The following is a 16,220-nucleotide window of genomic DNA, read 5'->3' as shown; positions in this document are numbered from 1 at the left end:
GAAACTTCCGTCATCCTCACTGTATGTGTGTGTATGTGTGTGTGTGTGTATGTGTGTGTGTATGTGTGTGTGTGTGTGTATGTGTGTATGTGTGTGTGTGTGTATGTGTGTGTGTATGTGTGTGTGTGTGTGTGTGTGTGTGTGTATGTATGTGTGTGTGTATATGTGTGTGTGTGTGTGTGTGTGTGTGTGTATGTGTGTGTGTGTGTGTGTGTGTGTGTGTATGTGTGTGTGTGTGTGTGTGTGTGTGTGTGAGAGAGAGTGAGTGAGTGTGTGTGAGTGTGCGTGTGAGTGAGTGAGTGTGTGAGTGAGTGAGTGTGTGTGTGTGTGTGTGTGTGTGTGTGTGATTCCTGATAATATCTCCCAGGGGAAGCATATACATGGAGAAAAGCAGAAGCCCTAAAACTGATCCCTGTGGCACTCCATACTTTACTTTTGTTTGATTTGACAATTCCTCAATTACATAGACAAAGTGGTAGCAGTCTGATAAATATGACCTAAACTATGCTAATGCAACTCCACTAATGCTAACATAATTCTCCAGCCTATTCAAGAGAATGTTGTGATCTATCGTGTCGAATGCAGCACAAAGATCTAAAAGCAGATCTTTTTTCTCTGTAGAAATGAACATATTTGGGAGCACACTACCTTTTATAGTATTTTTGACATAAACGGGAGATCTGAAATCGGTCTGTAATTAGCAAGTTCTCCAGGATCAGGTTGTGGCTTCTTAATAAGCGGTTTGATAACTGCCATTTTAAAGTTTCTTGGGACATGTCCTAAGCATAGCGAGGAGTTAATGATATTAAGAAGAGGTCCCGAGATTACAGGAGATACCTCTTTTAAGAGCTTAGTTGGTAAAGGATCTAACAAACATGTTGTGGCTTTTGATGTTTCGATAAGTTTTGTTCTTCATGACCTATGACAGAGAAGGATTGAAGTTGCATGTGAGGAAAATTATGAGACACTGTTCTTTACATTTACATTTATTCATTTGGCAGACGCTTTTATCCAAAGCGACTCAAAGCAATCGCCCCAAAATACCACCAACACATAAAGTTCAACACACGAGGGGACCGGGTTTTGGATCATTGTTACTCTCCCTTCCGGGAAGGCTACAAATCCCTCCCCCGGCCCCCATTTGGCAAATCGGACCATTCTTCCGTTCTGCTTCTGCCCGCTTACAGGCAGAAACTGAAACAGGAAGCACCCACCCTCAGAACGATCCAGTGCTGGTCGGACCAATCAGACTCTGCGCTACAAGACTGTTTTGATCACGCGGACTGGGAGATGTTCCGGTCCGCCTCTGATGACGACATCGAGGTTTACGCTGACAGCGTAACGTGTTTCATCAGGAAGTGCGTAGAGGACGTTGTTCCGACCAAAACTATACGGATATACCCCAACCAGAAACCATGGGTTAACGGCGATGTTCGGCGGCACTCACTGCGCGGACCTCCGCTTTAATTCTCCTAACACGGAGGAGCGTAAACAAGCCAGTTATGCCCTCCGTAACACTATCAGTGCAGCTAAACGCCAGTACAGGCACAAACTTGAAAGTCAGTTCAACACCACTGACTCCAGAAGTATGTGGCAGGGAATTAACACAATCACGGACTACAAGCGGAATAAAGTCTCCGCCATGAACACCGCTGCATCTCTCCCGGACGAACTTAATACATTTTATGCTCGCTTTGAGGACAGTAACACCGCCCTCGCGGAGAGTGCACTCGCTGACTGACGCTACAGAGGTTGATTCACTCTCCGTCTCTGTTGTGGATGTAACCCGATCATTCCGACGGGTGAACATCCGTAAAGCCGCGGGTCCAGACGGCATTCGGGCCGCGTCATCAGAGCGTGCAGCGAATCAACTGGCTGGTGTTTTTACGGACATTTTCAATCTGTCCCTCTCCCTGTCTGTAGTCCCCACATGCTTCAAAACATCAACCATTGTGCCTGTACCGAAGCAAGCTATAATCACATGCTTAAATGACTGGCGTCCTGTTGCTCTGACCCCCATCATCAGCAAATGCTTCGAGAGGTTAATCAGAGATCACATCTGCTCTGTTCTGCCCCCTCTTTGGACCCATTGCAGTTTGCCTACCGCAACAACCGCTCCACTGATGATGCCATTGCATCTACACTACACACTGCTCTCTCCCACCTGGAAAAAAGGAACACATATGTGAGAATGCTGTTTGTAGACTACAGCTCAGCATTCAACACCATAGTGCCCTCCAAGCTTGATGAGAAACTCCGGGCTCTGGGCTTAAACAGCTCACTGTGCAGCTGGATCCAGGATTTCCTGTCAGGCAGACGTCAGGTGGTTAGAATGGGCAGCAACACCTCCTCATCACTGACCCTCAACACTGGAGCCCCGCAGGGCTGTGTTCTCAGCCCCCTACTGTATTCCCTGTACACACATGACTGTGTGGCAACACATAGCTCCAATAACATCATTAAGTTTGCTGACGATACGACGGTGGTAGGTCTGATCACTGACAATGATGAAAGAGCCTACAGAGAGGAGGTAGCACAACCTCTCCCTCAACGTCAGTAAAACCAAGGAGCTTGTTGTGGACTTCAGGAAGAAAGACGGAGAACACAGCCCCATCACCATCAATGGAGCACCGGTGGAGAGAGTCAGCAGCTTCAAGTTCCTCGGTGTCCACATTACTGAGGAACTCACATGGTCCGTCCACACTGAGGCCGTTGTGAAGAAGGCTCACCAGCGCCTCTTCTTCCTGAGACGGCTGAGGAAGTTTGGAATGAACCACCACATCCTCACACGGTTCTACACCAGCACTGTAGAGAGCATCCTGACTGGCTGCATCACCGCCTGGTACGGCAATAGCACCGCAGCACAACTGCAAAGCCCTGCAAAGGGTGGTGCGAACTGCCAGGAACATCATCGGAGGTGAGCTTCCTCCCTCCAGGACATATACACCAGGCGGTGTGTGAAAAAGCTCGGAGGATCATCAGAGACTCCAGACACCCGAGTCATGGGCTGCTCTCACTGCTACCATCAGGCAGGCGGTATCGCAGCATCAGGACCCGCACCAGCCGACTACATGATAGCTTTTTCCCCAAGCAATCAGACTGTTGAACTCTTGATCTATCAGGATCAATAATTAGCACTGCACTTTATTCAGCTATAATCTCACACTGGACTGTCAACATATTCTCCTCAATACAACTGCTATATATATATATATACACATATATATTTCATATACTCCCACTTATTGTATTGTATTGTATATTCTGTTCTATATTCTGCATTGTATATAATTATTGTGTTGTGTAAGTATGTGTACATCTGATTTGTAAATTGTGTTGTGTAAGTATGTGTACATTTGATATGTAAATTGTGTTGTGTAAGTATGTGTACATTTGATATGTAAATTGTGTTGTGTATGTATGTTGTTTATTGTAATTGGTATATGTCTCGTCACTGTCATGACTACTATGTTGCTCGGAACTGCACACAAGAATTTCACCTACTGTTGCACTTGTGTACATGGTAGTGTGACAATAAAGTGATTTGATTTGATTGATTTGATTTGACTTACAAAAGAGGAGGAACATCAGCGAATCATCTTAGGGAGACAGTGGTACAAAAAGTGCCATATTACAAAGTTTCACTATCATCACAATAGTATACAAAACAGATTTAAGTGCAACAAGAAATGTAAATAATTATCTTTGACCTTGGGTCTTGTCAGCTCAGTTGCAGTAATATCCGTGGAGTGATAGAAACACAACTTTTCAACATGAACCAATTTCTGACAGAAATCCATTTACAGGATGTGCAGTACTGAAACATTACCAGCGGGTTGGGAGTGGGTTTCACAGGAACACAAATATCTCATCAGCACGGGTCACTGTTTGTAGATTGAGTAGATGTAAACTCCAGATAGTTTGTGGTTGGAGACATCACAGTGGAGAGCTCTTTGGGTTGTGACTCGGCCTTCCTCAGCACCCAACGTGCCCCTTCCAGAAACAGACCATGGATGGAGCAGCCAGCCTCTCGGTCAAGAGCTGTAACCCGGACACACACACACACACACACAAGATGAGACAGTCACAATGTCGGATGAAAACTGCTTTATTTGCAAAAAGCAGGCAACAGTACAAAAAGGGGCAAGTCAAGTGAAGAATGGTCAAGGGGGAATTGTAGGGTCAAAAGCCGGGGAATCAAAGAGAGTAAAGGGGGCAAATCTGGGAGAGTAGTCGAGGGGAGCGAGGGTCAAAGCCGGGGTAAACAGGATGTATACAAGATGGGACTAGAGGGAGCAAAAGACAGGGGAACAAGAGGAATAGGGGGCTGGCAAGCTAAGAGGGAATCAAAGAGGAGTCAAAACTAGGCGAGACTAGCGAGGGGCAAAACATGGGAATCTAGATACAATAACCAACAAGATACAAACGGAAGGATAGTGTATTTGTAGGGGCGAGTGCAGGTGTAAACAATGACAGGTGACAAGACGAGTGCAGGTGAAACTAATGTGTGGGGATAGGAAGCGCGTGAGTGCAGGTGGTCATAATGTTCAGGCTGAAGCGCGTGAGAAGCGAGCATGAGTCAGAGGGGGGAGATAGTTTACCAGCGAGAGCTCGTAATAGCAAAACCGGGCGTGGAAGCCCGAGGGAGGAAAAAGAGCGTATGAGCTCAAGGGGGCGGAGCGAGGGAGCGGGAAGCGAGCACGCTCGCGGAGTGCATGTGTGCGTGCTCGAGGAAGCGGAGATGGGGCAGAGGAGCGGGGTTCGTGACAAGAGCATGCATCAAGACACCCCAAATGAAAATGACTTCTGAATCTAGACTTGTGATTGTACAGAGAGACACATAAACACTGGTCAGATATACAAACGAATGTTCTCCACCAATGGCTGAGGTTCTCAGGTCTGCAACAAATATCAAGCTTACTTCGAGAGATTTAGATGGAAACATATTCGAGGCTTCAAATTGCATCTCAATCAGTTTAATCCTCACAGATGAATGCAGACTTGCACTTTGATTAGGGGAGACCACTGAGCCACAGGGTTCCTGTGAGGAAGACCAGGAGGAAGAAGAAACTGCTGATCCAGAACATAGCAGAAATGCATCTGAGATCCAGGTTAGTAAAAAGCGAATGTGCTGGACCAGATATGTCACCCAGGAAGTCACCGGCTTAAGAGACGGATACACCTGGGAATGGGGCATTTTATACCATTTGTGTAGCAAATCAATGTTTTTATCAAGTGTAAACCTGTAAACCTAAATAATCATGTGCACAACAGACTCATGATGATCCTTCACGAGGGGTCATTCAACACATTCAGTGATTCACATTCGGGAGATTCTTGCTCTTTCCATATTTCTGGAACAGCACTGATGAACTGATGAATCTTCTCCACTATTTCCTCTTTAATCTTGAAATATATTCGAGACAGAGAGAGCCCAGAACGTTTCCTCTATCAAGAGAAGGGTTGCACAAGATTAGGCTGTAAATGCACAAACAGATGCTTTAGAGTTAAATTCAAGAACTTTCAAGCACATTTAATTGTTTTCAAGGACTATGCTCGAGATGTCATTAAAACTCATTCTTTAACTGTTGAATTTCCCGTTCAGTTCAGTGTTTGCCTAAACACTGAGGGAAAACATTGTATACTACGTTGACATGTATTTTTATTCATAAAGAACAACTTGGCTGTTGTTATTTCTTTTATTATTTTATTTTATTTCACAAATGAAGCAAGTTAACAATAAATTAGCTCTAATGAGGGTTAAATGGGGTACAACACCAAATTATTTTTGTGTGAAAATATTAGTTAAAATTCTAATAATAACTTTTTAACATGCTGAGAAAAATCACTATATGCACATTTAAGCATTTTTAAAACATAAATATAAAAATGTTTTAACATTGATAACACCAATGCCATGAAATTAAGGGACAAACATGATTTTTAAATCATTCAAATTATTAATAATATTTTTGGTTTAAATAAAAATGTATTAAACATAAGTACAAAATAAATGCAGAAATAACTTTAACTGTTATAAAAGTGGTGTACCAAATGAAGGGAACAAGGACTTTCTTTTTTCAGGCGATTGATTTCAAATATATTTACAAAAAAAAGAGTCAATTCATATTATTAAAGGTTAGGTTATAGAATTATACCTTTTATTTTATTTGTCATTATTTGAAAGCAATTTCTTGACTAATAAAGTCAAGGGACATGTTTGTCTACATATTTTGAGATGGACCCAAATGTTGTCAGAACCTGTCATGTGAGACACAACGCTTTACACCAGGGGGCGCTAGACAACTCAAAACTGAATCCGCCATTGATCTGCGTTCAACAGGTGTCACGTGACCGTCTATGCGCTGTGTCAGCAGTGATCTAGTGGTTTGTCGTTGTGTTTTTCTGAAAATAAATAAATGTAATTTATTAAATGATTTAAGCAACGTATTTTACGTGTTTTTAAATAGGCTATTTTCAAGGGTTTTCCTGGACTTAAATTTGAAAAAGCCCAATTCAAGCAGCTTGTACGATCCCTGCAAACTATAACCGCTACAACAGCCATCACAAGTCACTTTGACACTTTGCATTTGAGAACAATCAAAATTACTATCAAATATGAAAAGAATTGCACTATTACTGGTGGCCTAATCAAAACCTGTAGACAGTTTATTGAAGGCGTGTCACTACACTGAAATTAAATAAAATGCTTGAAGCATCAGTCAGAAACTCTATAGAACACATACTGTATATATAATGTATCTCCTCTCTGCCTCCACGGGCCGGAGATTCACTAAAGTTTCCAGCAGAGAAAGCGTCTCATTTTATACAAAGCTGATGTTGCCGATGAGGCTATTCTCTATAATTTAATGTAAACATCCAAATTCTGACGAGAATCCCATTTTCATGTGTATAAGAGCGCGTCACTGTCATAGAAATATGGCCGACATTCATGAAGGATGCAGTTAATGCACAAAAGAACATATATTACATTCATACAGTCATTTACTCATGTTCTTCTGAATGTGCTGTTTATTTCACTCGTGCTTGACAGGATAACGGACTATATTACAGTGTCTGACCCAGCCCATGTCTGACTTCTCACATAGTGCTACATGTGACAGTACGAGGACGGACAAGGAGGAGGCAGGAACAGGCTGAAGAGTAAATATAAAGTTTAATAAGAAATTCAACATACATCATAAAGACAGACACGTATACAGAGCGGCCGCTCTCTCTCTCTCTCTCGAACCGGTGCCTCCGGCTCTCCTTTATCTTGCTCGCCATGCATCATCATGAACTGGCATCACCTCCTCCTCGTCACACAACACTTGATGCCAGAGCTCTTAAAAGTGTGCCCGAAATGTGTCAAAACAAGCCCAGTTTGGAAACAATTCTCCAAAAACCACTAAATGTTGAATTCCTGCTCCAGTTCTGAGCAGAACATGTGATCGATCTTAATGAGACTCATTTAATGGGAGTGATGGTGGTGTAGTGGGTTAAACACATAACTGGTAATCAGAAGGTTGCTGGTTGGATCCCCACAGTCACCACCATTGTGTCCTTGAGTAAGACACTTAACTCCAGGTTGCTCCGGGGGGATTGTCCCTGTAATAAGTGCTCTGTAAGTCACTTTGGATAAAAGTGTCTGCCAAATGTAAATGTAAAATGAAGAATACGGGGCAGAGGAACAACCGATCCCACATTAATATTAAAGCATCTGATGCAAGTGGGACAGTTTGGTGATTTGTATTTTATTGGCTTCTTCATTTAAAACTTTTACCTCAAACGTTTCTCAAGTGTATTTATAAAAATTATTTTATACAAATCACACAACTGAAAAATGTTAGAATATGTGACACAGCTGGAATCTGGTTTTCCTCTTCCAGAAACAGAGAAATCACAAAGATCATCCGCTTCAAACATTCAGACACTCCATACAGCCGGTCAGATGAATCCATGATCATTGAACTGATTCAATTAAACATTTCAGGATCAGTGTGTTTCCATAACAACAGAAATCATCAATGCTGGTCCAATACGCTGTTCTGAAGAGAGAAGTGATGTATTGATCATGTGACATCAGCTGCTGCTTTACTCACTCATGACACCACATGTTCAAACACATCTGAGAAGAGTGCTTTTAAATACAGATGACAAGACAAACAAGTTTAGCTTCTGTTGAGGAGCTCTAATGATCACACTGATGCTTCATGCCGTTCCTGAAATCTTCCTATTTATTGATCCCTCAAGTGCTGTTAACAATGTCATTTGAATCTCTCAAAGAGAAACCCTGAAGTGCTTCCTCCAGATGTTCAGACGTCTGTTCTGGAACATTCTCAGTGATCAATCATGGCTGATATTAGCTCGCTGCTGGCTGTTCTGTGGCTGCTGATGAAGAGTCAGTTAAAGAGGATGCAGGATCGTTCTCCTGCGGGTACAGCTCAGGGTATTTCTGCATACACTCCTGCATACTCCGGAAGTTTTCCACACATTCTGACCCCTTTATTTCCTCCTTGCTATAGTGGAAACAAGAAAAGGCTTCCTTGAACTGCTGCCCACACTTGCCGCTCGCCATGCCACCCAGACACGGGCAGTTCCAGTTTATTTCTCCGTTGGGTAAGATCAGACCTGAAACATTTGTCAGATCAAGTCAGTCGCAAGAAAATATGTTTGTAGATACATTATAAACCTTTATAAAGCATCTGCATCGCCAATATTTAAATTAAAACACATTTCTCCAGAGGTTCTGAGGTCTTAAAGGAAATGGATATTCTGTCATCATTTATTCACCCTCATGTCATCCCAGATGTGTGTGACTTTCTTTGTTCTGTAGAACACAAATGGAGATTTTTAGAAGAATATTTCAGCTCTGTAGATCCATATAATGCAAGTGAATGGTGACCAGAACTTTGAAGCTCCAAAAAGCACATAAATGCAGCATAAAAGTAATCCATAAATCTCCAGTGGTTTAATCCATGTCATCAGAAGTGATATGAGAGGTGTGTGTGAGAAACAAATCATTAAAGCCCTTTTTACTCTGTAACTCTCTGCCCAGTATTTGGCAATATGCACGAAGAATGTAACTCACCAGAAAAAGAACAAAAGAATGTGAAAATGAAAGTAGAGATTTATAGTAAAAAAAAGGATTTATATATTAATCTGTATCTCACACACACCTATCATATCACTTCAGTAGACATGGATTAAACCCCTGGAGATTTATGGATTACTTTTATGCTGCCTTTATGTGCTTTTTGGAGCTTCAAAGTTCTGGTCACCATTCACTTGCATTGTATGGACCTACAGAGCTGAAACATTCATCTAAAAATCTTCATTTGTTTTCTGCAGAAGAAAGTCACACACATCTGGGATGACATGAGGGTGAATAAATTATGAGAGAATTTACACTTTTGGGTGAACTGTCCCTTTAAGGAAGGCCACAATGGTATTTTGGTATGGTAACATATATAAACCACCACAAAAACATACCTTGGTCCTCATATGGATCAGTCGGGTCATCTTCAATAAGCTCAGCGTTACTGGGCGCTTCATGATCTTCTTTAGTCACAAAGATGATGTGATCTTTACCTAACATCAAATAAAAACTGAATGAAATATCTGCATCACACAGTCACACAGTCCATACGCCTTCTCCTGTTTATACACAACATGACCAACAGTTCTTCTAATGTTCTTGATTAAAGTTCAATATGATTTCTATCACTCTAAATATAAGAACCACAAACACACACACTACACATGTTATGACCTTCCCAGCACATGCTAACATGACTATGATGACTCAATGTGAATAAATCAGGTCATGAGGAAGCATCTGTTGTCACATGTGTGACGTTTAATAGTTCTGCTGTTATAAACATTCACTAATGAAGAGGGATTTCATTATGTCACTGCTTTAAACAAACAGGATGAATAATTCAGTCATTCATTTACAAACTCACTGCATATCCACCACATGGGATGATTAGGCAAATTTGAACCTGTTTGAACTAAGATGATACATTATTATAAATTAATTATCTGAAGAACTCATGATTGCATCGAGCATGGCTGCTGGGTGACTTTTAAGGGCACTATTCACAGAGCTGCATGATACTGAAAGATGAATATAAAACACGTTTAGTTCAGTCAAACCTTCCTGTTTGCAGTACGACATCTCCCTGATCGCTGTTAATCCAACCGGCGAAACAATCATCAATCCGCAACACTGTTACACCGACTCCAGCAGGAGTGACGTCATGGCCGCCGGGGAGCTTCAAAATAAAAGTCCCTACCACGCTTTCATACTCAAGATTACAAAGCATTTTTATAAATGTCCAATAATTGTTCCTTTCGAATAAAACGGAGTAATATTTTGACCTGATCTCCGTGTGTTCAGCCATAGAACTGTTATAACAATCAGCTGTTCATGTTGTAGTCCAAAAACCTGGAAGAGAATTCACATTATTAGTCGGATTTAATCATGACAGTTTAGACAGTTTAAAAGTACTGTATTGTCTTTTAAAATATATTAAAACATTTTACTGTATATTTAACAGTTAATATTCGTTAATCAATTAACATTTATTTCTGTAGCATTTTTACAGTATTGTTAAAATTACAGAATTTTTTTTACAGTGTATATTAGTTTTGTAAATTGTGTAGAACAGCTGAAAAATACACTCAGAACACCCTAGCAACTGCATAGAAACACGCGCTAAAGTATAGAATACTAAAGTATAACACATTCATTTGCCCATGAGTATTTCAGAGTCTGTTGCTGTATTATTAAATGTCTGTTCTCCAGGAGTTTATTCAACAGAAGCTCTCACAAGGGTCATGTGACCTATTTCTGTTCTTTATTCAGTGTGTTGATAAATGATCAAGTCTCTTCTTGAACTCCATTGGTTAGACATTGCATGTGCAGTGTAGTTTAATGTGTTCCTCATCTTCTCTTCTATTATAAATGATCCTGAGTAACTGAAGGAATGGATGTTCCCGTGACCTTATGAACGCTCTGTATGGGGTAATATTCTATAGATTATATTCCAGCACCCGTGGCGATCATTGTTCTTCTCTGAGTCTGAAGCGCAGATTGTTCAGTACATTGATAAAAGCAGATCCTCCTGTTTTCATTCCCAGACCTCAAAATACTTGAAGGGATCTGAATGATTATCATCTATCGATGGATCCATTCTGAGGATTTTGAAGAACTGTAAAGCTGCTTGTGTTCACTGTATTTCTGTTCTTTTATCGACTGATTAAAGTCATGTGACATGATGAACACACGATTATTGGGCAGCACTTCCTGTGTCAATCATATATGATCTAATTCTTTAGGGCCTCGGAAAAGTTATAACAGTATAATGACTTTAGTTTGCTTAAAAGGTGAATATTTTATGTACATTTAAACAACATCTCATGATTTATTGACAACGCTTTGTTTTATATTATCCTATATATGACATGTATTATCTATAGCAATAACAGTAAATGATGCATAATTGCAAAAAACTAACAATATTACTCAGTATTTACTCGTGTAATTACACTGTAAAATAAAGTGTAAATAATTAATTTAGCATTATATATAACGCAACAACATTAGAGCATTTTCTCCAAAGTGCGACTGAGTTTTCCAGATCAACACTAATATTCATATTATTCATGGCATCGCATAAGGCACCTGTTTTAAGCTCTGAATCAGGTGAAGATGAGGATCTCTCCTCAACAACACACGTGATTTATGTGCTTATTAATGCACAGAAACATGCTAAAGATCAATACTTTACAGCTCACGCTTGTACGACCTTTGCTCTAATGAATCACTTGCACTGGTTTCATTTATTGTACAAGACAAATCTAGAGAAATAAACAGGCCTAATTCGTCATGTCCCGTCATGACCCTGTGACCAGTTTCAGTGTGAAGAGGTGTCGAGGGTCAGTGACGTGATAAAGGTCTTTGTGTTGTCGTTTCTAAGCCAGATGAACTTTCTTTCTTCTGTGCAACACAAATGCAGATATTTAAGAAATATTTGAGCTGCTCTTTTCCATACAGTAAATCATAGAGTGACCAGCGGCCAAATGAAATCATGGAGCAGCTTTGTGTGAGGAACAGACTGATGTTGTTCTATGAGTCATTCTCTGATCATTTGAATATTTAATGAGCTCACTGTCAGAGACACTTCACGCCATTGGTTGAGGAATTTCAATTTGCAGAAATGACTGCCGTTTTTAGAGCTTGACAGACTGAATTATTAATAGTTTATTTGTGCAGGTGCTTTTGGCTTCATTTTCAACATGAAACATGAAAGAAGAAAGAATTATATATAATAATCCTTAAGCAAGTCTGATTCAAGCAGCTGAATCCAATAAACTCTAAAGCACAGACAGAGAAATCATTTGTGGGAGAAGTTATTATTATTCTGATTTCACCTGTGAGACGTGACGGGTTTATCCTCTCCAGCTCTATGAAGATCTTGTGTCTCATAATCACTGTGTCCCAAATAAACCAGATAATCTCCAGATATTGAGTTCATTTTCTGTGCAGATGGACATTTTAAGTACACCATATCAGCATTACAGGACGTTCATTTGTGCACTTTTAATATTGTCCAGATAAACTATAGCTCTTCTGTAATCTCTCTTCTGTTGAGCGATTAGATTTGGTCAAACATGTCATGAGGACTCTGAGATGTTTCTCTCACTGAACGTTCCCTTCATGTGACGCTCCAATAACACGATAAAATGCTGCTTTATACTTATAGGATGGAAATAAGATGCATCACAAAGAGACTAATGAAGAGATTCATTCATATATAAAGCATCATTACTTACGCCATTAACGGATTACACTGCACAAATGCTGCTGTAGATTCAAACGGGCTTTTCATGATTTCAAGTCTGTTTTTGGCCTCGTCTCATTTATTTGTGTGATGTTTGGATGAAATACTCATTAAAGCGTGTTTTGAATGTGCATTATCTGACATCAGTGCATCTGCGTGTCTCTAATGCCGCTGGATTTGGGTATCGATACAGATTTCCCAATTCGATCTGATTCCGATTCACAAGCTCTCGATTTGATTCGATATCGATTCATATGGGTATATTTCAGTTATAATTTATATCAGGGGTCCCCAAACTTTTTTCTATGAGGGCCACATCATTTTTCCTTTCTATAATGGAGGGCTGTAGTCTAACAGAAAATGGCATGGGCCGGAGTGATTTATTGTGGAGATTTTATTATGATTTTAAATGGATTTACAGTATTATGCCTCCTAATGCTAGATTAATTTATTATTTATGCACCATCAAGTGATATATAGCCTATTAAAAGAGCATCATTACTATCGTAATGACATTTTTTCATATTCATTGCTATTGAAATCAAATTATTTACTTACTCATGCGTATTAGGCTAATCAGTGTGAACTATGGGCTTGTTTCTGGCTGGTGAGAAGTCCAATATCAGGTTCCATTCCTGTCACAGCCAGTCTCAAAGACTGATGCAAATGTTCATCAGTGAGTCTTGATCTCATCGGATTTTTCATCAGTTTCATGCGTGAAAAGGTTTGCTCACAGATATACGTGCTGCCAAAAAGTGTGGACATCTTCATTGCATTCCTTCTGATGTTTGGGTAGGTCTCGTTAGGGAGGGCAGTATAGAATTCAATGAGACTGTTGGGCTTAAACGCGTCTTTCAGAACATCACAGTTCTGTAACTCAGCCAACTCAAACTGATAAGAAGGCAGGGCTTCGTCAATGTCAGCAGCAAAAGGGTTCTGAAAAAGGTGGATTTCTTTAGCGTGGACATGTAGCTCACGGAATCGCACATCAAACTCCGCCTTCAGCATTTCCAGCGCTTCCACTGACTTTTCAGCTGGGAATGGGACCACTGGTTTCTCAGCTGAGAGGCTTTGGGTAACAGGGAGATGGGTGAAGTCTTGCTTTTGCACTTGTCCCACAAGCAGTGCTAGTTTCACCTCAAATGCTTTTAGGTGGGAATACATGTCACATATTAGTTTCCCCTTGCCTTGGAGCTGCACGTTGAGGCCATTCAACATTTCGGTCACATCTGTTAAAAAGGCGAGGTCCCATTTCCATTTTGTGTCGATCAGTTCTGGGACATTTTTGCCCTTTGTCAGAAGAAAAACATTGATTTCGGGTAGCAGCTCGTAAAAACGCCTCAAAACTCTGCCCTGGCTTAACCATCGGACATCTCCGTGAGAAGACTCTCGGACAGAAAGACTTGGAACTGCCTGTGTTTAAGTCCGTTTGCTCTGATGAAGTTTATACATGACACCACCACTTTCATAATCGATTCCCACTTCAGAACTTTGCAGCACAGTGCTTGCTGGTGAATTAGGCAGTGTACTTGTAAAGGGGGCATGAGACCTCTTTCCTCCATTTCTCTATTCATGCGTCCTATCAGTCCCCTTGACGCGCCAACCATACTAGGAGCTCCGTCGGTCGTGATGCTGGCCAGCTTAGACCAGTCTAGATCCAACTCTTCTATCGTTTGGCACACTTTACCAAAAATATCCTCCCCTGTCGTAGTACCTACCTTTGAGACTTTTTAGGGCTGCCAGCTCCTCGGACACTTCAAAGTTTGAGCTAACTCCGCGAAGACAAATGAGCAGCTGTGCCGTGTCCTGCACGTCATTACTTTCATCCAGCGCTAATGCAAAAAAATCACTTTCACTTTTTCCTTCAGCAGGGCATATACATTATATCCCATTTCTTCAATTCGTCTGGTGATTGTAGCTACTTGCGGACAGACTCACCGCATTTAAGACGTCTTTCTTATCGGGCACACCTCCTCCGCAACAGCATTCATACATTTCTTTACGAACTCACCATCACTGAATGGCCTACCGCAGGTTGGAATCAGTTTATCTACCTGAAAGCTAGCTCGAATGGATGACTGGTTCAACTGGGTTTGCCGTACAAACGTATTTTGCTGAGCAGATAGTCCACTTTTTAGCTTCGACACTTTGTCTGCTCTCATTTGGCCTTGTAAACTCGCATACTTGTCTCTGTGGCGGGTTTCATAGTGTCGGCGCAGATTGTATTCTTTGAACACGGAGACTGTTTCTTGACAGATGAGGCAAACAGCCATTTCTTTGCATTGAACAAACAAATAATCACTTGTCCACTTTTGGTTAAATACCCTGCATTCTGAATCAACTTTTCTCTTTCCCAACCGTTTGGCCATTTTGTTGTCACTTTAAATTTTCTTGCTGGATCGCGTGCACCCGCTCGATCACGATGAAACGTTAATCCAGGTGAATCTAACAAATAATTTGGCTACTTTAATAATTATAACTAAGAGAAATTTTATTTTGAAAGCCAATATGTATTATCAAATACAAATATGATATGATTAAAACATATTTAAAATTAAATTGTAAAAATATTTCTCTGCATGGCATTGTTCAGAGGGCCGGTCCAAATGTGGGGGCGGGCCGTAGTTTGGGGACCCCTGATTTATATGAACAATCTCCCAGTTAATGCTGTTAATTATACAGAGGACCTTTTTATTAGGTACATTACAAAAATATTAACTTTACTGAGTATATTTCATTCATGTATTTAATAAATAAGTATAATATTATATTGCATATTTTACAATTAGTTAAATTTCTGTTTAATTTCAAAATTTGCACTTTTTACAGGTATTTACATTGATGTGTAAATCTTAATTTTTATTTGTATTGTATGTGTATTCTATATTGTGTGTATTGTTTACTGTACATTGTATATTATATGGTATATATACATTTGATATGTAAATTGTGTTGTGTATGTGTACATTTGATATGTAAATTGTGTTGTGTAAGTATGTGTACATTTGATATGTAAATTGTGTTGTGTATGTGTACATTTGATATGTAAATTGTGTTGTGTAAGTATGTGTACATTTGATATGTAAATTGTGTTGTGTAAGTATGTGTACATTTGATATGTAAATTGTGTTGTGTATGTGTACATTTGATATGTAAATTGTGTTGTGTAAGTATGTGTACATTTGATATGTAAATTGTGTTGTGTAAGTATGTGTACATTTGATATGTAAATTGTGTTGTGTATGTGTACATTTGATATGTAAATTGTGTTGTGTAAGTATGTGTACATTTGATATGTAAATTGTGTTGTGTAAGTATGTTGTTTATTGTAATTGGTATATGTCTCGTCACTGTCATGACTGCTGTGTTGCT

The 16,220-nt window shown here is 40.1% G+C and overlaps 1 protein-coding gene across 1 annotated transcript; it reads right to left on the bottom strand.

The window, feature by feature from the left end:
- Nucleotides 1-7,201: 7,201 nt before the first annotated feature.
- Nucleotides 7,202-10,263, bottom strand: LOC127626087 (mitochondrial intermembrane space import and assembly protein 40-like). Its single transcript, XM_052101641.1, has 3 exons — nt 10,159-10,263; nt 9,493-9,591; nt 7,202-8,631 (listed from the first exon to the last, which is right to left on the bottom strand). Exons 1-3 carry the CDS (start codon nt 10,217-10,219, stop codon nt 8,363-8,365), a joined length of 429 nt encoding a protein of 142 aa, XP_051957601.1. The 5' UTR covers nt 10,220-10,263; the 3' UTR covers nt 7,202-8,362.
- Between the last annotated feature and the right edge of the window lie 5,957 nt (nt 10,264-16,220).

This window comes from Xyrauchen texanus, chromosome 32 (genome assembly GCF_025860055.1).
Source record: "Xyrauchen texanus isolate HMW12.3.18 chromosome 32, RBS_HiC_50CHRs, whole genome shotgun sequence".
Lineage (NCBI taxonomy): Eukaryota > Metazoa > Chordata > Actinopteri > Cypriniformes > Catostomidae > Xyrauchen > Xyrauchen texanus.
Note: the sequence above shows the minus strand (reverse complement) of the source record. Positions and strands in the feature narration are given on the sequence as shown.